The sequence below is a fragment of the Seriola aureovittata genome, chromosome 1 (assembly GCF_021018895.1).
Source record: "Seriola aureovittata isolate HTS-2021-v1 ecotype China chromosome 1, ASM2101889v1, whole genome shotgun sequence".
In the NCBI taxonomy this organism is placed as follows: domain Eukaryota; kingdom Metazoa; phylum Chordata; class Actinopteri; order Carangiformes; family Carangidae; genus Seriola; species Seriola aureovittata.
Genome location: NC_079364.1, coordinates 4,516,461 through 4,544,400, shown reverse-complemented (window position 1 = coordinate 4,544,400; position 27,940 = coordinate 4,516,461). Strand labels below are relative to the sequence as shown.

General features: G+C 44.2%; 1 protein-coding gene across 10 annotated transcripts in view; it reads left to right on the top strand.

Moving 5' to 3' along the window:
• Window positions 1–27,940, top strand: part of nav2a (neuron navigator 2a) — a 223,625-nt gene that overhangs the window by 166,984 nt on the left and 28,701 nt on the right. For 8 of the 10 annotated variants that reach the window (XM_056376044.1, XM_056376017.1, XM_056376007.1 and 5 more), the window contains 10 exons: window positions 670–792; window positions 15,197–15,326; window positions 17,634–17,952; window positions 18,292–19,015; window positions 20,315–20,534; window positions 21,873–22,147; window positions 23,206–23,271; window positions 24,083–24,127; window positions 24,680–24,840; window positions 25,399–25,581. In XM_056376044.1, coding sequence (XP_056232019.1) covers window positions 670–792; window positions 15,197–15,326; window positions 17,634–17,952; window positions 18,292–19,015; window positions 20,315–20,534; window positions 21,873–22,147; window positions 23,206–23,271; window positions 24,083–24,127; window positions 24,680–24,840; window positions 25,399–25,581 — 2,246 coding nt within the window. The remainder of the gene's footprint in view (window positions 1–669; window positions 793–15,196; window positions 15,327–17,633; window positions 17,953–18,291; window positions 19,016–20,314; window positions 20,535–21,872; window positions 22,148–23,205; window positions 23,272–24,082; window positions 24,128–24,679; window positions 24,841–25,398; window positions 25,582–27,940) is intronic. The other 2 variants (XM_056376026.1, XM_056376035.1) reach the window with 2 other exon arrangements.

Below are 27,940 nucleotides of genomic sequence, written 5' to 3'. Positions count from 1 at the left end.
GGAATGTTTGTGTTAGTGTTGAGGGCCTCAGCATCAGCTTCAGACTGTAGCTGCTGCTAACGGTCAGCCTCTGACTCCAGCTACCAATAAATCAGTTCCCTTCAAATGTAATTTTCCATTATGAAATGAAGTGAATGACCTACTTATCCCGCACTTGCATATACAGTATATTTTTAGCCTCTCTTAATGCTCATTTACTCCGTCCATCATAGTATCCCAGCCTGGAGTGGATGATGGACTCAGTGTTGTGTGATGAATGGCGACATGCTTCCTGTAGGAATAAAGAACAGATTCATCCTCTGTCTAACTGAGCTGCCGCTCCTCTTAAAGACCGCCTCTGTTTACCACTGGCCACATGAGAGAAGTGTGTCTTCAGTCAGACAGTTTGCTGTCTTCAGTGTTTGTGTCGGAGCCTTCTGCCAACCGTTTAGGCCTGATTGATGAGAGCTTCGCCTCAGCTGGAAAACTGGATGGATGTGGGCTCCTCCTGCTCTATATACAACAACAGCAGCTCTGAGAAGAGGAACTGAGTGTGTCAACTCTGGCCAAACTCTTAAAACAAAGTGTGGTACTGCACGACTTCAAATCATCCTCTCTGAGGCCTCTAATTGTGCGTCTCAGACATGCTTTACGGTGCCTGAGTTTAATGTACTTTGTTGTGTTTTGCAGCTATATGACCGACGGAGGTTTGGGTCTGTACACGCGGCGCCTGAACCGCCTGCCCGACAGCATGACCGCCGTCCGAGAGACTCTGCATCGAAACACGTCGTCAGGACAGGGAGATGCTGACAGGTAGGTCTGAAAAAAACTTCCACCACTCAGAGGTGACCAGCGTGTAATGATCAGTTTATCTCGGGAGTGATTTATCTACCTCTATGAATTCCAACTGAAACTAAACTTATCCACACTCGGATTGAAAAATAGTCTTTTTGAAGTCACATTTTCTGTATCTTTATTTTGTTATGCAGGACCTGTGAGCATGAAAAGATGCAGCAAATTTGAATTTCAAGACTGTTTTTTTTATTAGCTGTTGACCAGTTTACCTTCAGATAGAGTTGCAGTATTTGCCATTTGAAATGCAGCAGGTAAACGAGCGTTAGCATGAGGATCTTTCAGTGATGATCTTTCAGAAGGGGAACTTCATGCGTTTGCTCATTTGTGGCTCAGTCAGTTGTCTGTGTTTGGGCAGAGACGGTAAATGTCATTAGTCTATGAGCTTGTGGACGCGTCCTGTGCTTGTGATGCTTTCTGGTCCGCTTCCTGCCTTTTCCTACTTTTATCAAACTGGAAGTGAAGGTGTGTCATCTTCTGTCCTGGAAGCTGAAATACTGCATTGAATGAAATACTTCTCAGTTAATACGGTTTATATACCACAGGTACTGCTGTAAAATGGAGTGGAAATATAAGTTCTTAAGCAGCCAGTGTAGATGTAGAAAGCGTTTCAACTGCACTTGAAACTCATAAAAAACAAATTGAAAACTGACAAACAGCTAAAACGCCATCACATCCTGTGTATCAATTAATGTTGACAGACTATCGTAAAATTTCACCATGAAAACATCTTGCTGTTATAGAAAAGCATTAAATAGGATTTAGTATTTGTATTTGACTGGCTCTCTGTCCGTCGTGTTCTGGCTCCATCTCTCTCTAGTACAACAATATAAAATGTTGAAAGGATGATACTGCACAGGTTTTGCTCAGACTTGCGCCGCCACACAGGGGAGCTCTGTGCCACGCGCCACGCTGCTGACATACAAACTGATCCTGAGTGTTGAAAAGCAGCAGAGAGACACGTGTTTCTGTTGGTGTTCTCAGGATGTATAGACCACAACATGCAGTAAAGAGAGAAGACTGGCCCCGCGTCGGCACGAGTGATTCGGTGAGGCGCTGCCGTCTTTGTCCTGTCACAGAGATGGAGAGGGATTTGGTTCTTGGCTAAGTGACAGCCGGAAATGGATGAAGGCCGAGGCGCAAAATGAAAGGATGGGGGTGGTGGGGAGAAAGAGAGGCAGAGTAGGGGGGGAGGGAACATGCTTGATATTAAGATGGACTGCAGAATGGATGATGTTGGCTACAAGAATAAATTAATGGAGGATAAACTGAGCAAAAGAACTTCATAATTTTCTTGTGCTCCAGAAAATTTAAGTTTTAAACGAAAGCTTTGCACTTATTTAAGTCTTAAAGTGACGTGTCACTCAGACAGACGTGCTGTAGTAGTTTCAAGTGCTTCGAGCAGCTTTCAGCCTCTAAATCCTCAGGTGTGGCTAATTTCCTGTCTTCCAGACTTTTGACCTTTGCCCTCTTCGCTGGCATTTACCCTGCATGCACACACACACACACACACACACACACACACACACACACACACACACATTCAGTCCTTCACAATAAACTCTTCCTGGCCCTCAGATGGAGCTAAACACAAACTGTCCTCCTCCTCACCTTTCATCTCTCCCCTCTCTTTTCCTCTACCTTGTTTTGATTAGGGGCTGCAGCGAGTAGAAGAGACCAGAAGCAAATTAAATGATAGAAGTTGGGGGATTTCTCCTTTTTTTTTTTTTTTTTTCATTTATAGCCGTTTGATTTTGTGCTTTCATGTTTCCCTGTGAGGTTTAATTGACCAGCTCGGCAGGTAAAGCTTCTCTATGAACTTCTCATTTCTTCTTTCATGATCTTCAGACAGCTTCATTATCGCTTTCATGAGATTAGAGAGAAGAGCAAGGGGAGAGTTTTAAAATGAAGAGGGAACGAGGTGGCTTCCCCCTCCTCCCAGCCACACCTCCTCCTCCCCCCCTGAAGGAATGTCTGATAAATGTGCTTACTGCTTTTAGTTTGGGATTAATTAGGAGAGCTGGGGAAGCGGCAGATAACATGCATTAGCATAATAAACCCAAACTAGAGGAGCTGCAGGGGAGAGGAGGGTGTCTGGCTTTCTGTTCTAAAAGATCAGGCTAATTTAATACATGAGAGGGGGCTTAATGGTGCAGTTTGTGCAGGTGGAGGAAGGTGAGCACCTTGTTGTAGTTCATGGGTGTCAGAGGTGTGTGCAGCCTGTATTTGCTCACTGGGTGTGTGAGCCATCTATAAACCTGCTGGAGTTTAAATGCTTTTTTTATGTTCTCTGGTTAAAGATGCAGCCGGTAAGGAAGTGGGGGGTGGGGAAAGGTGTTGGGTGTCACCGTGGCATTGGGGCAAAAAACCTCATGACCTCTGGAAGACGAGGTCAGGAGCTTCAAAAGGACGAGGTTCACAGTTGGGAGCTTTTAGTCCTTTAAGTCTTCACGCTGAAAACCCTCCAGATCAGATCGACTCCGGACTAATGAGGAGCTGGAAAGCTGCTGCCAGAAAAGCACGTAGTTGCACGGGTCAAAGTTTATATCATATCACATCATGAGCTGAGATGGTGACTGTTGCAAATGCAAAAACCAGTTTTGCCAACTGTCAAATGTATGTAAAGCAGAGCGTGGAAGCAGAAGAGGGTCACACTGAGTCATGGGACAACAGGAGCTGAGGCTGAGTAAAAAGACAGAGACAATAGAGACTAGAAACTCTGTGTGTGCGTGTGTGTGTGTGTGTGTGTGTGTGTGTGTGTGCGTGTGTGTGTGCGTGTGTGTGTGTGTGTTCGAGAGCACGCTTATCCCTGTCATTTATCTCTGCGGCAGGAGAAAGAGGAAGCTATCTATAATGGTCTGTTTTGTGATTTGAATTCTCTTTGTTAACGCAGACAAAGAAAAGGTCTTTGTGGTGTGAAACCACTGTAGCTGAGTGTTAGAGAGACCCCAGCCCCTCCCCTTCTCGCTCGGGCGTTGAAGATATCATTTCACACAAAGAAGAGAGAGCGGAGCACCACACGATTCTGATGACTGATGCTTTCACATGAAAAAAGGATATAAATCAGTATAATGAGGTGGTGGGGTTGATAAAGGATCCTGCTAGTGTTTTAGACATTTGTCTGAATGATCTATCTCTCTCTTCTACATTTGTCTTGCTGGTGTCTGCACACACAGACATACTGCATGTGCATTATGGGAAAAAAAAAAGAAAAAATCAACAGGCGAAAGATAATCCACTACAGAAAACAGAACGTGTTTATTTTGTTTGGTCAACGTGTGGGAGCAAAAAGACTTAACCACACCAACTCAAGCAGATCAACGCTTTAAATAAAACTACTTAATCTCACGTCAGGTAAAGGCCAGTTCGTCATTATTGAGAGGTCAGACAGTAAGCAGCTCGATGTGACAGGGTTTAAATCAGCGTGAGGCACCTGACGGAGCTCCACAGGGACCAGACGATCTGGTCATGAGCTGCAGGTACAGCGAATTAAAAGGCAAAGAAGCACAAATGCTTAATGTCACAAAACATACCTGGTAATTAGCAACCATCAACAGCTGTCACAAACAGGAACGACCAACAGGGGTAATGTAAGCCTGTTTAACTGCTCTTCTGCTTCTTACACAACAAACAGCATGTTCCAATGACAGAAACGCCTCCCAGCAGCAGGTGCCTTTTAAAACACTTACACAGCCGTCACTCATCCTGACACCTCTCTTTGTCTTTTATTTTGTAGACTGCTTTTGTAGACTAATGCCTTTTTGTAAAGTACTTTGAATTGTGTTTCAAAGGCAGTGTACAAATAAACCTGCCATGCCTCTTCTTGTCTTTGGTCGTGAACCTGTAAACACAAGCCTTCCAGGTCCGTGTGTTGGCCAACATCAGCCCTGCGTGTAAAAATCATATCGACGACGCTCTGGCAAAGAAACGTCAGGTGAACCTGGGTCAGCTTTCACCACAACTCAACGTGACATCATCTGGCATCGCACTACATTGATCAATCAAATACATTGAAGCCCACATTCCTGGCAGGTTACTCTGTCGTGTGGATTGTGTAATTCTACTGTGATAACTTCCCTCTTATTATAAACCATTGTGCAGCCTGTTGGCATCTGATAAAGTCAAACTCAAACCAGCCGTCCACAATCGTATTTTACCTTCATATATTACAGACACACACACACACACACACATACACACACACACACACACACACACACACACACACACACACACACACACACACACACACACACACACACACTCACTCTTACACAACTCCCTGAGATTTATAACATTGAGCTGTTTTCTGTCTGAGTGACCGTTAACAGCAGCACAGCGGGTTACAGACTAAAACACTCCTTAATCTCATGCAGGCAATGGACAGTGTTAGGTGAGATTTTACTTTGAAGTTACTTCAAAGTAAAAGCCCTTTTTGATTAAATGTTTACATTATTATGATACATATTGTTTTGTCTGCCTCCATTATGTGAAATCACTGTATTACTTAGAGTACAATGGAAGTTCATGTTTCATTGTCTAATGCACAGTATGTCTGGAGGTGTGTGTGTGTGTGTGTGTGTGTGTGTGTGTGTGTGTGTGTGTGTGTGTGTGTGTGTGTGTGTGTGTGTGTGTGTGTGTGTGTGTGTGAGTGTGTGTGTGTGTGTTAGAAGCATTATTTCCTCTCAGGAGGGTTTTAATCCCACCTGCAACAGAACAGAAGTCGTTTCGAACATGTTATACCACTCAAACACACACACACACACACACTCATTGTAACATACACACACACACATGTGCCCCAAGCTCCAGTGTGTTATCTCTTCTGTCTGGACTTGAGCAGGTTCCCCCGGTGGCCTAAGGGAGAAAGAGAGAGAGGTTCACCCTCCTTTATCAGCCCTTCTCCTCAGCTACCAACGACAACACCTGGCAGTCCACCTGTCTCGCCCTCTACCTGTCTGTCTCTCTCTCTGTGCTCGGTAACCCCACCTCCACCTGCTCCCCCTGGTTCAGCAGACTGAATGTTGTGGTTTGCCTCCAGGCTCTCGCTGTAATAATAATCACTGGATCGGTTCCCCCCCCCTCCTCTGCTCCTGTCGTTTCATGAGCCAGCAGTCCTGTTCCCTGTAGAACCAGGAGTCTATTTGTATGATAATCACAGGAACACAGGAACACAGCTTCATCTGCACTTTTACCCTCTTCAAACCTCTCCCCTGGTCGCACTCATGCCGTCCCTGGTTGGTCTTGTCCTATTTGGAGACAACATCAACCTGTCAGTGCTCATCACAGCTGCTGTTTCACGACTTCTCCAACACAAACCCTGCTCAGCAGTGTGTGTGTGTGTGTGTGTGTGTGTGTGGGGCCACGGCTCCTCTCTGGAATACCAGGAGTGTTTGGTTAATGATGGCAGAAGGGTGCAGGCTGAGTTAGTGTTGAGTTACCAGGATCAGTGGCACCAGGGAAAATGATGAACAAACCTAAACCCTCTGTGGCTGTCACTGGAGTTTACATGAGTTTTTTTTTCCAATTATTTCCCACATTGAAACAATGAAGTCATTGTAAACTACACGACCTGAAAGCTCAGATTCATTCCCTTTTTAATGAGAAAATTTAATCTTCTTGTTTTGTCATAAACTCACACTGCTTGATAGCTCAATAATACGGGTCCAGAACTGAAAAGGCTATGTACAAGTCGGCTTCCATGTTCGTATCGGATCATGATAACCCAACACCGTTCAACTGAGAGCTTCACACATGCTGGCAAATGGGATATGCCCCATTCCTCTTTGTATTAGATGAGCATCAGTAAACTGCATTCACAGGTCAAACAGGAAAGTTAGAAACTCAGCTTCTCAACTTCTCAATTTCCAAACTTCAAATGAACTCCTAGAGCTGAAAATGTTCTCTGGTTGATTAAAATGCAGTGACGTCTTTGAGCCACAGCGGACTGACGCCGTCCACCTGGAGATTTGGTTTTGTCACGAAAAGGAAAAAAAAAGAAATAATTTAGTAAATATATTTATCAATCTCACACATTCACCCAGAGGAAAATATGTTAAACATCTGGCCTAGCATACTCCTTTGTCTGCTCTCTCCCTATCTTCTGGACTCGCACACAGACACACAAATCACTATTCAAACAAATACTTTTCCACAGATATATAGACTCTCACAGCCTTTGACTCCCCTCGAATACTAAATACTATAAATGCCTCCGAGCCATGTTCAAGCTGAAAGCAGTGTTCTGCTGTATCCATGCAGTGTGTGTGTGTGTGTGTGCATGTGTGTGTGTCTGTAATGAAGCCATGCTGGTGAGGCATTCTGGGGCATGCTGGAGCAGTCTGACCCACAATCTGTGGCTACTCCGTGTAAGCTGTGAGGCCAAATATGTTCCGAGGTTAATGACGCTCCCTCAACACCCACATACCCCAGCTGCTGCTGAACGCTCCTCCACCTACACTGCAAAAATCTAACATCTTACTCATTTTAGTCTTGGGAAAGAAAATACCCAGTGCTGTGAGATCGTTTGAATCTGTTTCCAGTACAAATCATCTTTTTCTTTATTTAAACTTTTGTGGTGAAATCAATTTGTTCCAATGGAATTTCTGTGATTGGTGGATTTACCCGTGGAAGAGGACTGTAGCTGCACAAATATAGTTTGACCTTTGTGACTTTTGATATATGAATAGAACCAACGGAGAGCCAAAAAGTCCAAAATAGACAAACTTATTGTAACTTGCCAATAATCCTTTTTTTTTTATAGTATAAGTATAAACTGCTCCACAAAAGAGGAATAGTTTACAGACATGAATACAACTTTTGAATAAACTGTGTGATGTTATTGTCCTGTTAGCAACCGAGCTAACAAGCTATCTAACTGTCAATTAGCAAGTCTGTTAGCTAAACAAGCTTCCTGCTCTCAATTATGCACAGACCTTTACCCTGCGTTGTTCCAGGGTACTGAACTGATGCTGATGGGCACTATCAGTGGAGGGGATGGAGATTTTTTTGCAGTGTACCACACATAGAGAAAAGTTGATGCCCACATGCATCACATGCATGTGGGAGGGGGTGGCGTTAATTAGGGCTGAGGGTCTTGATTTACATGGAGAGGGAAAGGAGAGAGAGAGTCGACGGGGAAAAATTAATAGGAGGTTTGTTATGAGAGGAGAGAAACAGACAGAGTCCTAAGAGAAATGATGTTTCGGTTGCCATGGATACTGTATCAGCAGACCCCCCCCCCCCACTTCCCTCCCTCTGGGCTTTTAACAAGCACACCTGCCTCGCCCTAGGAAACACACACACTCACTCGCACACAGACCACAGAGGGTGGGGCTTTCACTCAGGTAAAAAAGGGTTTTTCACCCACGCACTCTCTTTTTTGTGTCAGACAGGGCAGCTTTAACATCCACAGCTCTTCTCTCGTGGCCTTTGTGCTCACTGCTCTTTGTTTAAGGCTGTTTGGGTTTTTCTGTTTTTGTCCAGTTTCTTTGTTTTACTCATATGGAAGCAGAGAAATGTAGTAGTGACCCACAGAGAGGAAAAAGCTTTGGAGCAAAAGGACGTCTGTGATTGCAAAGTACATGAGCCTCAGCCAGCTGAGCTATCCACAGAGCCAGCAGCTTTACAAGGGAAACACAGAGGTCAGAGATTTTTGGTCCAGTGTCTCTGGTCCAGTCTGAACAGGCTACCAGGAGGAAACATTAGATGGAGAAAGTAGAGCAAAGGAGCAGAGCATGTTGGACTTGATTCATCTACAGTGAGCGGTTTGCGGAGCGCTCAGCACTGGGTAAGTTTTAATCCTCCGTACCTCCCCTGACGGATATTTTCCATGAGGTCTGGTGCAGGTGTGAAGTTGGAGAGTCAGCAGGTTCGTGCAGGTTTAAAGTAACTGGATAATGTTGAGTATCCATGTGAGCTGCAGGAAAAGCTCCGGGACAGAAGTCTGCATGCCAGACCTTTCCTGTCATGGACTCTTGAAACAGGCAACAAAACAACATATTGCTAAGATTTTGTCCCATGAGCCTCAAATTGTAACATTCACACGGGAAAACTACTGTTTAGTTTCTGATTTTAACCCTTTAATTCACATTTTTTGTCATTTTATTTCCCCTTAAGTAGCTTTAATGTTGAAAAAATCTTTTTATTCCAAACTGTCAGTATCATAAAATATTTTGCATCAGCTGATTCCAGCTCTTCATTGTAGCTGTATGATGTTTATACTGAATGAAATGTTGGAAACTCAGACTAAGTTTTTACACATTTCCCCAAATACACCCTGAAATATTTTAATATTTAATATAAGTTTGACAGTAACAAGAGTATTTATCTGTGAGTTTGAGCTATGTTTGGAGTTGATATTATAAGGTGAATATTGAGCTACTGTGTTTTCTTATTGTTCTATTAATTACTACTAATTAATTACTGTTTCTTTTACATCAGCATTCATAAAGTTTTATTTAATGCACGTTTTTGCACTGTGACACAAAAAATTAAGATCACATGGAGAAGCAACTGAGAGCATATTGGGTGAAAAAAAAAATGTGGCTCCACGTTAAGAGAGGAAACTTTCCTTAAAGTGGCTCATCATGTGTCATCTGGAGACACTTTTAAAGAAGGTTTCAAACCAGATGAGCATGACAAAGGACAGATTCTGGGCAGAGTTTGCCTTCAAGTTGTGGCTGCACCCAGACAAAACTGTGACGTGAAGTTTTTTGGGATCCCATGAAGCTGTTTCATAGACCACAGGTGGAAGGTAGAGGCAGTTACCGCCTTAGCTTCTTTCTAGCATTGAGGCGACAATGGTTGGTTTGTGTGCGGTGCGTGTTTACGCAGTGTGTCAGCACACACGCGAGGAATTCCAGCAGTATTTCAAATGTCGCTTTTTGCCGCACAAGAGGATGCAGCACGGAGGAGATGTGTGCCTGTGCTCAGTCATGCGTGTCACGTGTTGACACACTTTGGTGTGTTTTTTTCCACAGATCCCGATCAGTCGGTCGAATCTGAGGGAGTGTGTGTTTATACATCAAACAGAGAGAGAGAAAGCAGGAGAGAAAGAGACGAGTCACAGGAAATATGTGTGAAAGAGAGGCAGCCAGAGGGATCTAAACGCTTTGATAGATTCTCCGGGCGCAGATAGCAAATGTTTTCCCAAGACAGGAGACAATGGGACCAGACACACGAGAGAGAGAGAGACAGAGAGACATTCCTGAGTGTGTTGTCCAGTCCAGTCCTGTCATTTCTCGTCACTGCAGGGACAGCTGTGTCATTTTCGTACCACACGGCTCCTGGGCTCCGGCCCGGAATGTGCCGGGTCCCGTCCCGACGGCCCCTTCAATGTCTCCCTGACACCGTTCACTTTTTTAAAAAATGAGCGGTGAAAATTTCAAAAACAATAGAAAATAAACTTTTCTAAACAGGTTTTAGGTGTTTTTGGCTGCAGTCATTTAGAAGCAATAACACTGCTTCTTCAGTTTCCAACATTTTCCTATTTTTTAGTTGCGGAAAATAAACAGTTTAAGAGAATAATATCAAAAACATGGCATTTAATCAGTCCAGTACAGGTGATGATATCATACTTCAGATCTAAGCAGCCAAGAGCCTGCCTGTATTAATAAACCTTCAAACACCGAAATAACTTTTCTCTGAACCCGGAGACAAAGAGCAGCTTCAAGTCCAGATGCTGATGTGAGAAATCGTAATGTTTGTCTGGAACCTGGAGAAACACCTGCTGTCCTGTTCTTTGTTTTGTTTTGTCATATTTCTGTTTTACATTTCCACTGCCTGGAGCCTCGTTTGCATTTTTAACCGCTTAACACCATTTCTCTCTGTCTCTGTTATTGGTCTGACTGTGTAGTGTGGTTGAATAGTTATATTACCTACTGGACATTAAATAGTAGAATATAAGAGTGATGAGAAGAAAGTGATTTTAAGATAAACACAAGAAAATAGAAAATAAAAAAACACATTTTATTCATTGACAGTGACAAGCAGATAGCACGGGGAAGAATGTGACTCGTATGTGATTATACTGAGTGAATGTTATGGCTGAAATCAATATCACAAGATATGTCAACCAACCACCTTCACTTTTATACAGTTTGCATCATTCATTCAGTTCAGTGAAACAATAACAATCTCATTTACACATAGTTTGTTCAGATATTTTCTAATTTATTTCAATTGTGGACATTTATTTCAATCAGGGAAAGTTCTTGTACAGCTGCTTGTGTTTAGACCAGGCTTCTTTATTGAATAAGGAAATAGGAGTATTGATCAGATATTTTATCAGCACTTATATCAAAAAAACTATACTGTATAATCATCTAGTCATTGTGATGTGATTCCAGTGAAAACTGATAAACAGTCATGTTGTATTGAGAAAAACTTGTGCCTTTATGCAAACGGTATTTCCTGATAGGAATAAAGTCTGTGATGGAGCTGATATGTTTGGGATGAAGTCACAACACTGGCTCCTCTGTTCTGATGTTGTGTCTGCAGACCTCACCTATCAACTCGTCCATGGTGTCATCTGCCCCCCCCCCCCCCCCAGCCCTGAGGGTTGTAAGTCAAAGTGCTCTCTTCTTCCTCCTCCTGTCTGTCTCTCTCTCTGTCTGTCTGTCTGTTTGGACAGAGACAGAGATTTGGGGTTATATGATCCGGACTCAGTGTGAGGATCCGGTCGTGGCCCCTCAAACACAGGAAATCCCCTTACTTCTGCTTCACGGCTCTGTTATGGCCGCATGTCTGTGTGTATATTTCTGCGGCACGGAGCCTGTGTGCATGTGCCAGAGTCGAACAGGGTTTTCGGGGGGGGGGGGGGGTTTACAGTACTGCAGGGCCGACCAAGAGACCAACCAACCGCAGTCCCCAGGGACGCACACAAGAGAAGTTAAACAAACACATCCACAGCCTCGTTCTCAGGACACTACCACTCACTCCTATTGGCTGACCCACTAAGCAGCTCTTTTTCTGTATTGCCCCCCTGGCCTCCCCCCTCTCTGCTCTTCTCTTTAAGGAAAGTTTGGAGGTTTGGCCTCTGATCTCTGACCCCTCTGGTAAAGCAGAAATCTCTCTAAGCGACCTGGAGAGAGGAGAGGTTTCTCTCTGGCATGTCCTGACTTTCCCTCCTCCACCACTGTCCTCTTCACAGAGAGTGGGAGAGTGAATGGAAACCTACCTCACACAGTCTTAATTGCGCACTCCTGCTGATTTAAAGGCTCAGTTCGCCCAATACAGAAGTCTCAAATAAATAATGTTAGAGGTAATGGAGTGACCCTTAAGGAGGAAGAGCAAGAGGCACTTCGCCTCTTTTCCTCTGTGTGATGATCTATTAGATGCCGGCTTCCTCGGCCGGCGTTTGGCACCACTTCCTCGTGGGGGCAGCGCGCGGTTAATGTCTCCGTCTCCTGTGATTGGCTGTAAAGGGCCCGGCGGTTGTTAACTGGCGGGTTGCTGTGCCAGCGGGAGGCTGTGGGCTGGGCCACGCTGCTTGGCCTGATCTCTAATTAGCACTGGCTTGTCAGCTAGTCAGGGTGGATCTGTCTGGGAAATTGTAGTCTTGCGCACACAAGACACACATGCACACAAACCATAGCTGGGAAACACACAGTAAAGCAACAGTGGGACGAGGATTGTCCTTGAGTTTCAGAGAGTTTGTCTGTGATCATGTGGCTTTGACTTGTGTTGCCGTTTGATTCTTCTTAGGCTGAAGTGGCTTATTTAGGGCTCGGGGTGTGTTTGTGTGTGTTTCAGTGTGCTCTATTAGTGGTGCAGCAGCAGCAGTGAAGTGGTTAACAGTCCCGGGGGAGGCTCATGTTACCAGCAGCAGGGCAGGTCCTTCCCTCCTCCAACCCCCCCCTCAGTCTCTGTGTCTGTTAGTCCAGAGAGAGAGCAACAGTGCCCGAGGGATGAAGCATCAGTGCAACCAGTGACAAAGGAGCTCGATCTAGGAAGACTGCCAGGGCGAGAGAGCGAGAGCGAGAGAGAGAGAGAGGGAGAGAGGGCGAGAGACATTTAGGAAAGCTCAGAGAGAGAGAGTCAGACAGAGAGGGAGCGGGAGAGATATTTGTCTGTGTGAACTCTCAGCGGCATGGAGTCATGAAGCTCTCTGTCCAGCTTAGCATTTTCCCGCAGCGCTCTGGTTCCCACGGCAACCCAGGCACCCTGACCAGGTAGATGCATGCATGCGTGCGTGCGTGCGTGCGTGTGTGTATGTGTGTGTGTAAAAGAGACTTTGTCCTTCCAGTAAGGATGACTTTGATTTAGTCGGTGTTCAGGAAGCTTTGAGATCTGTGTGGGTTTGTATAAGTCTGTTTCTCCTTGGCTGTCCACATATCTTTATTTTCTTTGTGTGCGCGTGTGTGCATATGTGTGTGTGTGTGTGTGTGTGTGTGTGTATGTGTGTGGGACTTTCCCCTGTGGGTGTATGGACGAGTTGAGACGGTTGTGGTCACTCTAAATCTCTCAGCACCTCTCAGCTTGTCTGCTCCACGGATGCTTTCAACTCTGAAACTCGGTGTCTACGCTCCGCTGCTGTTTGATTTCCTCCGCTGGTGAATCCAGACGGAAGATGTGGTTCCCCTCAGTCTCTGTTTGTCAGGTTGCTCAGCAAATGTGTGTTTGGCTCTGTTTCCGCCGAGCACCGGCTGATTAGATTTTGCTGGTAATCTGAATCTGGGATTTCAGCCATTGAACAGTCTTTGTTTTTGTTTAGTTTTTTTTTAAAGCCATAATTATGACGTTGTGTTCAAGTGCTGGTGGGAAACTTTCAGGACTGAGCAGCGCTGCGTTGACTTGCTTTTTCTGTCTGAAAATCTAACTTGACAGATGAATGATGGATGGAATCTGATACGTAGCACTGGGGTTTGAATGTCATTACTTTTTTGAGAACAGATTGAAATGTTTCTGCATCATAAAGTAAATCATGTGTGTGATAGCTGATTTCATGGTCAGATGCTTAGACTTGGATCTTTCCTCATTTTAAACAGTTTTTTCTTCTGGCAAAGTCCTTCTTGGCTACTTTTGTTCCCACAGTATTTAACACTGATATTTCAAGAGCTTGTTTTTGGTTTATTTTGTTAAGTCCAAAAACAGATTTTGTATAAACATCATATTGCTGAAATTGCTGTAAGGCATTGGAACAAGTGTTGTTTTGTATCAGAAATAAATCAGACCCACTTGTAATATGGTGATTGTAGTGTTGAAACAATGAATTTATGATTTGATGGATTGATAATTGGTTCATTATTTGAAAATGAATCTGCAGTCATTTTGATAATCGATTAAATACTTAAGCAAAACGTCCCTTGTCCCTTGTTTCCAGCCTCAGATGTGAGGATTTGTTGCTTCCGTCTGTTTGTATGACTGAGTATGTTTTGTTTTGGACTGTTGGTGACATCATCGTGGGCTTTGAGAACATGATGGCCATTTTATATACTAATCAGTTAATCGGTTTATCGGCAATGAAAGTAATCAACAACTCAATCATAATGGAAATTAGCTTTAACTGTAGCCCAGATTGTTGTGATATGTGTGTGCGTGCGTGTGTGATTGTGCGTGTGTCCTCTGGTGCAGCCAACCCTACACTGGCCGTCATCATCAGCCTCCCTCTGGCCCTTTCAGAGTGATGTTTGCCAACTGGCTGGGCTTCCTGTCCCCCATAGACTCCCAGCGGATAAACATACACACACACACACACACACACACACACACACACACACACACACACACACACACACACACACACATATATTTACAAATATCCTGCATTAACTCCCAGCGTGTTTGCTCTGTTCAGATGGATCTGTTTGAACAACTCACAGACACACAAACACACCATGATGTCACCCCTCCGTGGAGCCTTTGTTCATGTGATAGACAACCCCATTCAGCCTGTGTGTGTGTGAAGTCAGTTCAGACGGAGAACAGAGGAAGAGAAGCACCAGGCAGCCGCAGAATCCGGATCCATGTTTGTTTTTTTACTATTTGCATTTGTATTAAACTGTAATTGATAGATTAAGTTTTTCTTTTTTTTTCATACAAAGGCGTAAGTTTAATTTGCAAAACTGAAAATCTGAGTGCTGCTTTGTGAGTCGAGACCTCAGCTGACTGATGCAGAACAGTGTTGGGTTTTTATGACATAAGAAGCATCACACCTCACTGCTGTGTGTTCCATCTCCGCTTACTGTCTGCTGACTGATTGTAGTGACTGTCTCTACAAAGAGGAATGAAACTTGTTCCCGTAGAGCTAAATGGACCCCCCCTCCCCCTCCCCCTCCCCCTCCCCCATCGACTCAACTTTGGAAGATTTATTGTTTAGAGTACTAAAGTGAGCCCCACTGTCCTCTGTTGTGTGTGTGTTCAGCTGGGATGACAGCAGCTCTGTGAGCAGCGGCATCAGCGACAACATCGACACCGATGACATCAACACCAGCTCCTCCATCTCCTCCTACGCCAACACGCCCGCGGCACAGCGTAAGGGCCTCAACACACAGGTAAGACTGCACACACACACACACACACACACACACACACACACAGTTTTTTGATGTGTCACATGTTGGGATAGCCGGCTGCTTTCCCTTTTACATTAGAGAAGAGCGTTACCTGACAAAACCTGAGCTTCAGTGGTTTTAATATCAGTGTTTGGGAAGCGAAGTCTTAATAGATCAAGTTAAAGATTGAAAAGGATCTGGATTCAATAAGCAGATTTGATGAAATTGCCCTTGTGCCCTTACTAGACGCCCACAAGAACAACTACAAGGTTCCTCCAGCAAATAGTTGCTTAAACATGTTTCCCCACAGATGTCAGTGACTTTATTTTGGGCAATTCACAACAATGATTTGATATTAGCAAAAAGTCTTTGAGCCGAGTTCATGAGTTGTGATGTGCAGTGATGTTTTTAAAAACGTTCCTGAACATTGCATTTAAATGCAAAAAGTACGTTTTTTAGAAAGATGCAAACAGACCATATTTCTTTTTGTTGTCAGTTGCCTAGCAACAACGTTCACACAACAATCCTACCCTCAACTTCTCACGGCAAAAATATGATCACTAGTTCCATTCGTTTTATTCAATCAACAGTTAATTTGTGTGAATGTTTGAAAATGTACATGAAAAATTTGCAGCATTTCAGCACCGCTCATCTACAGAGAGGCAACTAACAGGAAATTGTTTACATTATCAATGAACAATCAATTGTTTGGCTGAGCGGTCACGTTAGCAACATGGCTACCGCTGTCAGACTGGCTGCTGTCCAAAGCAAGCTGTAGGAATCTTAATCTCAACTACAAACCCTGATCTTGATGCTGATCTAGCAGAGGGCCAACAGAACCCAACTGAGCTCTCTCCATAGTCGCACTGACCCGGGACAAAGCCCGCTGGTCCACCACATTGGTGTGTTGAAGGTAACTCTTGTTTTCGGTTTCTTTCTGTTGTCAGTTTAAGCAGCAAATTACATATAACACTGAAAAGGGCTGGAGGAAATATAAACTATATATAGACATTAGCAAACTCTTCTTTCATACATCTACATGGTCATTCCTCCGCTTTGCTTCTTTTTCCTAAAGCCGGCCTGTCCCTGCATTCCTGCGCTCTCAGAGAAGAATGTGAGACTCACAGAGCTAAAGCTGATGTTGACTCACGCCTCAAATCACTAAACACTGATTAGGAGCCACTACGGTTCAGTAAGGTGATCGGTGAGACGATAATATTGTCAGCTGACTCACTTGAGTTCGACACACACACACACACACACACACATACACTATATTGTGTCTGAACTGGAGCTGGTCATCATGTGACGTGTGTCTATTACAGCTGCAGAGGTCAAGGTGCTGAAGAAAAAACAAAGGAGAGTACAAAGGAGTCTTTCTCTCAGTACAGCAGCTCTGACACGGTGCAGCTTAATAAACTCTGCCTCATCTGTCCTCTGGTAATGGCACACGTTGGCTGGACCGTGCTGCATTTTTGTAGCGTTGCCTGGACAACTGCAGAACTCGAAAGCAGCCGTCATCCCTTAAACAGCTGTAATTTACTGTGATAGTTAAATAAAGGCTATGGCGAACTGGCTATGTTATACTTTTATTTGAAACAGCAAAACCTTCACAAATGAGTTAAAAGAAATTCTAAGTGCAGCAGTAAATTGCCTTCAGTGTGTTTTCTGTTTTAAACAAAGTCATGAATTTATAAAACTCTGCTGCAGGGACCGCCGCTGTTTGTGCACTTTCTTTTATTGTAAACTTGTTTGAAGGATAAAAAGAAAAATATCAATACAGTGTGTAAAGAACACCTGATGCTGTCTTACTTAATACTTGTTCCAGGATTTTACCAGGGGCTGTATACATACAACTTTAAATGCTTTAATATTATTTCTGTTCTTTTGAAATGGCAATTAGCAGTGTAAAAAACACTGTTAGCACAAGTTTGAAGAGAAAATATTTAAAGACTTGAAAAACTGGAATCTCATAATTTGCCCAAAACTTCAAGTTCAAGTCTTTTTCTTAAAAACATGAGCTTCTTCTCTCACATTTCACTGAACCAGGAGAAGTGTTTCTGCTCAGGCCTCACGGTGCAGGCGCTAGCTGCAGCGTGACGGTCGGTGCAGTTCTTTCTAATGTGGTCGAACAGCTTCCTAACAAACTGCTCAGGTGACGGTGGTGTGGACGCTGGTAGGATTACCCAGCAGGATGGTTGTGGTCATAAAATGGAGTGCTTTTTAGAGGCACTTGGCAATGTCTCATAAAAGACGCTTTCTTCAGCAGTAATAAATCTGAGTGTGTGTGTGTGCGTGTGTTCCCAGCCTGTGACGGATGCAGAGAAGCACTCGGCCTCCACAGCGTTGCACCAGGCCTGGTCAGGAGACGAGGTGAAGAGGCCAGACGGCGGGTCAGACAGCGGGGTCAGGATGGAGCCAGGCTCCAAGTGGAGCCGCCGGAACCCCTCCGACATCTCTGACGAGTCTGACAAGGGCGGCTCGGGGAGAAAGACCCCCTCCGTGTCGCACACGGGCTCCTGGAGGAGAGGCATGAGCGCTCAGGTTGGGGTGACGTCCCCCCGGACTAAAAGCACGAGCAGCACAGGCTCCACGGGCTCCATCACTCTCAAGACCCACAGTTCAGGTAACACAGACATCCACCACCAATTAGAGAGAGGCCAGTTCTTCATCCTAGCTGGTATCATTCTTTGTCTCCTCGCTTCTTAAATCAACTTACAAAAATACATTCAACTACATAGTAATATAAATATGAAATGAATTGCTTATTTAGTTGGTTTACTGCCACGACTTATATTCTGAAAACCTCTTAAAGAAAAAGACAGAAAAGATTAATTTAAGGAAACAAAAACCTTCTAGTCTTTTCCGGGCTGAGGACAAATGAAAAACGAGGCAACGCTCCTTGCGATGTGAGTATGAAATCACCCACACACCCTGCTGATGTCTCCTTCTGTGTGACCTGCAGGCAAGACGGATGATGTCAAGGTGTCAGAGAAAGGACGTGTCTCTCCTCGTGCTAACGGCCTTCACCGCTCGCCCTCAGACGCAGGACGCAGCAGCGGCGATGAGGCGAAGAAACATTCGATCTCCAGCAGCCGCACGCCGACAACGAACGCCCTCACACACACCGTCTCGGACCCCCACTCCCAGACGCACACACTCACCTCCCGCACCCCAACCAGCACCTTCGGCTTTAAGAAGCAGGGCCCTGGGATGGTAACTATGGTTACGGCTAGTGGTGCCACCATCACCAGCGGTTCAGCCACCCTGGGGAAGATGCCCAAATCTGGTGCGCGCTCACTGGCAGGAAGCCTTAAAGCTGGTGGGCAGGACGGAGGGTCTGCACTGGGTCACCATGACGATGGTTTCCTCCCCATGAGTGCCCGCTCCACGCTGCAGTACCGCAGCCTGCCCAGACCCAGCCGCTCAGGAGCTGCCGCCCGCAACGGAAACCGCTCCTCCACCAGCAGCATCGAGGCCGCCGTGCTCTCTGTCACGTCTCACGGCAAAAACTCGATCAGCATCGCCAAGGCCAACGGCTCAGGAGGGCTGCTGGCCAATCAGACGGATCGGGAGAAGGGCGTCTCTGAGATGGACAACCTGAGGAGCGGGGTCACGATGCAGAGTGGAGGAGCAGCGACTGTTCCTCTGACAGGAAGACAACAGGTTTCTTCACCTACACTACGCAGGTGAGCACGCACACACACACACACACACACACACACACACACACACACACACACACACACACACACACACACTTTTACAGATCATTTATAATGTCAGTAATCCTGTAGACATAGTGACGGCTAACAGATGAGCCACGCTGAGTGGGGCTCTCCTGTATGGGCTTGACTTTACCCACATATTGTACACATACACACACACACACACACACACACACACACACACACAGAAGACCATTTTAAAAACAGTAATCACGTAGTCACAGTAAATGATAAGAAGTGGTGAGTACGTACTCACACGTGTGGGCTTGTTACACACACTCACACACACACTCTCTCTCTCTCTCTCTCTCTCTCTCTTTCTCTCTCTCTCTCTTTCTCAGTGAGGTTAAATCAGGCCATTGTGAATGCAGGCCTTGAGCTGGGCTGATCAGCTGCCAAGCCTCAGCCTTGGTGGTGGTGGTGGGGGGGAGGGTGTGGTGCAGGGTAATGGGAGCTGAGTCTTACCTCAGCGCTCTGCCCTCATTAATGTGAGGGAGTGATAACTCTTCAAAGAGGCTGTGTGCTGCCATTATCGCCCACCACGGCTCCAGTCATCACAGCCTGCCATTTAACTCTAACTCAGGATTAGCCGAGAACCAGGAGGGAGTTCTCTGTGTGTGTGTGTGTGTGTGTGTGTGTGTGTGTGTGTGTGTGTGTGTGTGTGTGTGTGTGTGTGTGTGTGTGTGTGTGTGTGTGTGTGTTCCGAGCACTGACTCTACTTTCTCTGACTGCAGGCCCGCTGCTGTCTTTCTTGTTCCATGCAGAGTAAAGAATAACACCGGCGGCAAACACACTTCGTTCTGTGCTTTGATCCAGAACAGTCATGAATATTTACATGAAATTTGTTGTTAAATTTGCTGCTAATATTCAAAGTCCCTGGAGGAGAAACCCTAACGATTTTGGTGACCTCCCTCTTACCTTCCTTTTTTCAGGATAAAAATTCCAATTAATCACAAGGAAACACGGGTTCAAAAGAAATAATTAAAAAAAAAGATGTAGACAGTAATTCATTAAATTAGAAAGAGAATGTTTTTATAGAACATCACGGCCTTTCTTCTGGGTTAAAACTCCTTTATTAAATGATTATATGACGTGTTACAATCTCAGAAATGTGTGACATTGTAAATTTGTCCTGTCGGTCACAAATGGGAGATTTCACACCTTTATTACTGATCTTTTATCAGTGCTTTGACCCAACTTCACCTCTCTCTCTCTCTCTCTCTCTCACCCTTCCTCCCCTTCCTCCTTGATTTTCAACAGGTTGTTTGGTGGGAAGCCCGGTAAACAGGCTCCGGTCACCACGGCTGAAAACATGAAGAACTCCACCGTTATCTCCAACCCCCACGCCACCATGAACCATGTGGCCACGGTGCTGGAGTCCCCTGATGCTGGGCTGGGAGGCGGGGACAGCGAGACCAGCAGCCCCCTGTTTGGAGGCAGAGCGCTGGGGTCGGGGATGGGGACGCTGGGCAGCGAGCAGGTGAGAGGATTGGTGTGTTTGTGAACTCCTACTCCACAGTCAATTGTATGATTTAAACAAAAAACTACTGTACCAGCGTTGTCTAAAGAAAACAGTGTTCTTCTTTATTCTCGTGCTTTAAACTCGCTGCAGTGGCCTGGTTTATTTTTAGAAGTGTGTCACAGGAGGAGCCGCTTATTCATTTGTCACACTGTGGATATTCTGCAACTGCCCACCACCCATTACTCACTGTGAAAAGAGGGAAGGTGTTTGCTTTTTTTTCATTTATTTTGGAGTTGTATATGAGTTCTTTTTAGCCGTGGCAGTGTCGGTCTGTTGCTCAGTCCACCACTTTGGTCCAGACTGAAATACCTCATCAGCTACCGGAGGGATTGCAATGAAATCTTTCTACAGACATTTTGATGGTGCCTACAGGATGAAACCTGCTGACTTTGGTTATTTCATTCAAGGGTGAGATGTTGATATTTGAGAGGTTGATATTTGTAGTGTAATAGGAGAGTGTAATATCGAAACAACTATTTAATACATTGCCACGGAGTCTGGTGCAGATATTGATTTTCATTTCATGTCATTTTCATGTCACACTACATGTATTTTACTGTCCTCCTCCACAGAACTAACTCACCACATATGATTTTTAGAGCCACTGTCTTTTCGCACATCAGCTAAATGGTTCCTGGTCAACTGTCAAACCTGCTGGTTAAGTTTGGCTTTAAGATTAAAAATGATTGTGTGCCCTTGGGCTTAGAGGTGATTAAGTAAGTGTTTGTGTTTGTGTTGGATGTGGGAAGGTGTTTGCAGAGCTAATGACGAGGCTTTGGCGGGGACACAAGGATGATCTTGGTCTCACCTGACTAATGCGACAAACTTCCTTGGAAGTACAGATGGACAATGTAAACACTTGTTTGACGAACTGTAGGCTACATGCTGAAGCTGGGCAGAAAGGTGTGAGCGTGCCCAGTCATGAACTCTACATCATGTTCTCACATGATTCATAAGGTTTCTTCAGACATGTTATGAATCATAAAGTGACACATCGGGCATTGTTTTTACAAACAGTGAGCAAGAGCTCAAAAGTGTGAAGAGTCAGTAATTTCAAATCAAACAGACCATCAAACAGAAGGGGAAACTACAAATTGAATTGATCAGGGCTGCAGCTGATGAATGTTTTATTGATTAATCACATGATCTTTCTAAAGTCAGAAAATGGTGGAAAATGCCACAGAGCCCAAGGTCATATCTCTACACTACACAATCTCACTTATGATAAATTGTTTGAGGACTAGAATAGATTCTGAAATCAATAACCTCAAATCAATCCTCTCCACCCGTCCACAGGCCTCCAGTCCCGGCTCGGTCTATTCCTCCACCGGCCCCTCCAACAGCCTCACTTGGGGCACCACCTTCAGCAGCTCCTCCGCCCAGAGCAGGGAGAGCACGCTGGGCGGGCACGGCGGGACGGGCAGCGTGGGCTACCCCTCCGTCAGCAGCATGCACACCAGCAGCGAGTCCATCGACATGAGCCTGGGCAGCGGCGGCCATGGCACCCACAGGGAGGACACCCTGTCCGCACTGGGTCGCACCGGCAGCGTCAAGACTGGCATGTCTGAGAGGTGAGGACGCACAATAGTGGCGAGTTTTTTGGAATTTCCATTTAAAAAAAAAAAAATCTTCTTTCCTTTTTTTTTTTTAAATAAAAAAACCCCTCATCTGTTCTACAGTTGCATCTTGCCTTCATTAGTCTGGTGTACAGGGTTCTTTCCAGATCCTTTACACACAATCTGTTACGAAGTGTCATTCATGAATTAATGTGACTTTCCAAAAGTTGCATGAACTAAGTAACAGAAATACTTAATTCTGATAGACTCTTTGCACTTTGCTGTGTGAGTATATTTACTGGAAGTATGACATCAAATTTAAGGACTTAAGGACAAAAGCCTTATTCCCTCAACAAGGGCCCAACACAGATAATGTGAGACACAACCCAATGAATTTTTAAGTAACAGGCTAAAAGTTTATAAAAGTTGTTAAAATTAGCTGAACCTCAACCAGCTACAACAATAAATGCTGCTTATACAGTAGCATGCATCACTAATAAAGTAGTGTCAAGTACATTTCACTTATAAAACTTCAGTAGTTTTTGTTCAGTCAAATTTTGAATGCACTTTGACTTGTAATGAAGTTTTTGATATTTTCACTGAAGTAAAGGATCTAAATACTTCTGTCAGTGACCGTGTTAAAATCCTGCCCAGTTCAGTTCTGACATGAATTCGTTTTTAAAGGATCCAGAATGGAGGTGATGCTCAAAGCATTCGTCACGGCAAGGTGTCGCCTCTTGTTTGCCGTTCTGTCTGCGCTCGAGCACAGAAACAAAATCCCACGGCGTCCTCAGTCTATTATACAGTAATTGTGGTCATTGTAGCAGATTCCATCCTGACAGGTTGACTGTGTAATGTGACAGGAATGTCTCAGAGGAAACTTAATAGCATCTGGAGTCGAAGCTTTGAGGCCATGACATCACCCTCCTCCGCTGAGTTTTCTTTATTAACTGCATTGGTGAAGAATCTCGCAGTTGACTTCAGTTCTGAAGGATTTCTTCTTCTACTTTATTCTCTAAAACTTTCTTTCTCTGTGTCTGTTGTTCGTTCTCCTTCTTCCTGTCCTCCATCAGTCCCCTCTCCTCCCCCTCCGCTAGCCCTATATTCAGCCGAAACACACTACCTCGGAAGCAGGACAGGTAAATGCACCTGTGTGCGGTGTTAGGCTCCTGGTGAAACAGCTGTGGAGGTTCCTACTAAACCACCACCTGCTGCCACACACAAAGCATCACAGAGGACCACAGAGAGTAGCTCTGTGTGCTAGCTTGTTGTATTTTGTGTCTTTTTGTGTGTGGAAGTGTTTTGCTCTGTGTGGTAGTTAGTGGTTATTTTTAGGACCTCTAGCTCCTGTGCGAATGAGAGAGAGAAAATGTGAGGTTGTCTGTGTGGATGTCAGCAGCTCCAGTGCTTTTGTTTAGTGGTCCACTCTAGTCTGTTTTGACTGTGACACACTGCCACCTTGTGGTAGAGTTTATATGTGCAGATTCACCCAGTAGAGTGAACGCAGGATGTTTATGATGGATTTTGCACTGCAAAAATCTCAATCTTAAGGATTGTTTTGCTATTTCTGAGTCCTAAAAGTCTTATTTCCTGTAAGCCTTATTTTCAGTAATTAGTCAGTTTGATGAGTCAAATGTTTCATTATTTTCTATAATCAATAATCACATGTATTTATCCTTTATTCCACTATAGTCGTCTGATTTCCTTCAAGAAAATGTTTTGAGAGGCAGTTTTTCTAATTGTTTTAAGAAAAAACAAGTTTTACAGCTGAATAAGAGACAAAAATTAAAATACAAGATAGAGATTTTCTGCAGTGTGTAAGTTAGGATGTATTTGTGTCAGTAAGAAAAATAATTTTAGTGTTATGTAGTTGTTGAGCGGTGCAGCCACATGTTTCTTTGCCTCCTTGCTTCCTTTTCTTTCCACCTCTGAAGTGTTTCTCTCCCACAGCGGGACACATTGTGGTAGAAACACTCTGCCTAAGAAGGGACTCAGGTACAGACTTCACTTCCTGTTGGACATGTTGAGCTTTTGCACACTGGTTAAAATTGTCTTCTGTTTTTCTTTTTCTTTTTTTTTTTCTTTCTGCGTCTACATTCACTCTTCGAGGCTTGTGCTCACGCTTGTAAAGATGCTTTTGACGTTTATGTTTGGCACCTGTGTTGTTGTGTTGTGCTTCTGTGAAGAGGCATGTCACCTTGTCGTCCTACAGAGCTATCACTGTCTTACGCTGTAGCAGGCTTGATTTCTGGGGGGTCAAATTTTCTATGGCTTCTGTTCTGCTTTTTTCCCCAGTCTGTGTTGCTCACAGCTGAGAATCAGTCCGTGTTCACGCTGTTGTGATTTCTTGTCTCAGCGTCTGATTCATCTGATGTTAGATCCCGGCTACTAATCTGGCTGCTTGAAAGAAAAAAAAAATCCTCCTTTGATTGTGAAAAGTCTGAAAAATCAGAATCCAGATCAACGTGTCCTGTAATAACATAGAACTGCACTTGTTCTGTTTTGTGTCCTCACTTCCACTTTAACCTCCTTTCTGACTTATTGCAGGTATGGCCCATCTCCACAGCTGCGAAGCCACGAGGAGGCCCGTGATTGGCTGCGCTCCCACTCCACCAGCGGGCTGCAGGAGTCAGCCAGTAACTCCCCGTTCTCCCCGGGCTCCAGCCTCACCTCCCCCTCCGGCACCCGCTTCAACTTCGGACAGCTCGGTACGCCCCAGAACAACAGCACTACACATTTATTTACCCGGGAATCATTTCTTCCGTATGGCCACCGTACAGAAACAAATGAAACCCTTCAGTTTTCATAAACTGAAGTTTAAACAATCGCTAAAGTCAGTGTATCGACCCAAGGTTGTTGTTTTTAGTTCCAAAAAGTTTACAATTAGATTTAGCAGGTTTTTCAAGTGAAAGCAATCACCACACTCGGCTGGATTTAGCCTGATACACATAATGCTCTAGTCATATCATTTCATGTTATCAGTGAATGGACAGAACAGTGATTGATTAATCAATCATTTAAGTCATTTATCCAGCAAAAGGACCAAACATGTTTTAGTTCCAGCCTCTTAATTGTAAAGATTTGCTGCTTTTTTCTGTTTTATATTGTAAAATTATATGGTAAAATATATATCTTTGGGTTTGGACTCTTGGTCGCACAAAACAAGTAATTTGAAGATTTTACCTTGGACTCTGGGAAAGTCAGACATGTATAGACTAAACTTTTAATAAAAATATAACTTTATAATTTCCTGTATCACTTTACAGCATCCAGCCCAACCTCTGCAGCTCAGATCAACATCGCCGGTCTGCGCAACAACAGCCTGACCAATCAGGACGCCCCCTTTGACCCCTGCAGCGACAATCGACTGAGAAACTCCTGCATGTCGCTCGACGAGAAGACTCGCACCATGAGCCGGTCGGGCTCCTTCAGGGACGGCTTCGAGGAAGGTAAGAGGAGACAAAAGACGGATGGAGGCATAGAGTCATATTCAGTGACTCTGTGTGAGTCCTGGCCATGTTTGCTTCAGACATTTGGCGAAATCTGTAATTAGGTGTAATCCTTTTCTGAGACCTACATGCCCCCTTCTCTCTAGAACTCTGAAGCCTCTCCTTCCTTATTCCACATCGCCATGCCAAAAGAGTTATTATTCCATTTGTTTAGAGAACATTAACACGGATTACAGCCGCTCCTCTAAGAAAAGCCCTCTATCCCCTTAGAAATCCATAATCAGCTTTGGTGTGGCTTTGTTTTTTTCATAAGCTTGTTTATTGGGAAAAGTCCCCAGCAGCGCTTTTCCCACCATCAGGCAGACTCCCTGCTCAGGAGAGGTCGCTCCTCTGGAGTCTGCTCAATCCTCAAAGCCATAGAAACAACACAGCGCTTTGGTTTAGAGAGAGGGAGGAACGGGTTGTACTGTGTTCTCTTAACGGAAAAATCCAGCCTTAAAAACCTCAATGATGTTGGCAGTGAACTTGCATTTCAGTGAACCACAGTGTAAACATTAAACCACATCATAATGCAGCCACAAGACATGTTTGCAAATTTAGAATTTCTTTCCTGAAAACAAAAAATATTTCTGTGTCAGCCTGTGTAATCAGCAGGTGAATCCTCACTTCCACAAAAAAAGGCATTCTGGTACATGGAGTTAATCAATAACTGAAGCAGAGCAGAAAGTCACAGATGAAAATCCAAACTGGTTCAGCACCTGACAGTGTGAAAGGATCTAAAGGTAGTTTTTGTCCCTGCAGAGTTGAAGCAGAGACGAACACATGCAACATGAGAGACGGACATAGACTCAGAGATAAAATCCAGTGACACTGAAACTGGTTCTGTGAAGGCGCCTTAGGGGAGTCAGATACTCAGTGTTTTTTGAGCATCATGTCAGTCTTACCAGATGATTCTTTATATCACTGTTTGAAGCATGTTGCCTTCTTCAGAATAAAAGCCTGTTTTTATCTCAACATATAGTGTATAAGAAAAGGCGTTTCAAAATACAGCTCCATTAAGAGGCCATTCATATTCTAAGAACCAGAAAATACAAAGTACAGAAATACAGAGTAATATCACAAACAAGAAAACCATCTAGTGTTTATGTGATCACTTATCAGCAGCTGGATAAGATGATTTATAATTTTTTTTAATTATTTTAATTTAATTTAATTAAATTTTTTAATTAATTTAATTTTTTAATTTTAATTTATTTAGAAATTGATTTAAGTTGTAATATTCTGGGAGATATTTGATTATGTTTAAACAACAGTTTTTTCAGCAAAGACAGATGATAGTGCACTGAGCAGTGTGTTGTCTCCTCACGTCTGGTCAAGTTGATTAAAAAGAAGGCAGCTGTCAATGGCTTGTTGTTAAGGTTTTAGCCATTAGAAATACAGTAAAAGAAGTAGAAAATCAATATATGGCGGTCAATGTTGATATTGTGTTAATGTGAGGGGTGAAGAGGGCCTTTGTTTCAGGACATTTGTGTCAAGCAAACGCCTGTAGAGCTTTGCTGGTGTTGTTTAACTTTTATAAAACTGTACTGGCAGCACACGCCAAATACACATGCACAATTACACAGACTCAGACTTATTATTATTTCCCCCCTCCCCCACAGGAGCATAGTTATATCTGTCTCACTGTGTTTCCCAGCCCCACAAGTCAGTCTTCCCTTTCAGTGGAGGAGATAATTACAGGGATCAAAGTGAGAGGCGTGAGAGAGAGGTGGTGACATACAAGAAACTTCCAACATAACTTTCTCTCTCCCTCTCTCTCTTTCTGTGTGTGTGTGTTGGATCGCAGTGTGTAGGTCTGTGAGGACATGCCGTTTGCGTGTACATGTGTGTGCGTTGCTGAAGGGTAGAGTTACCCGACCGTTGTTAGATTGACAGGACAAAAGTCACATCATCCACCCAACACTTTGTCACACCTGTCCCGATGGAGAGCAACACTACTACACACTGTCACCTCATACTCTGGCTACAAACACTCCCACTTACCTTGGTGTACACTCACCCTCCTCTCATGTCTGTACAAACCATATTTGCTGAAAGACACAGTTTATAATCTACAACTACAAACTGAAAGGTAGATGAACTTAATCTTTAAGGAGATTAGCAGCGTGTACATTTGATATTACTTTCTGTTCCCACTTTCTCCAAAGTCAGCACCGTAGAAGTCACAGGGGATTTTTGTTCTGCCTTATAATCTTGCACAACTTCTGTGGATAAAGCCTTATAACCTTCTGCTTTATTTTTATTTTGTTTTTTTAGGATGAGAATCAAATGGTAACTCACAGCTCGCAATGTTGATCAA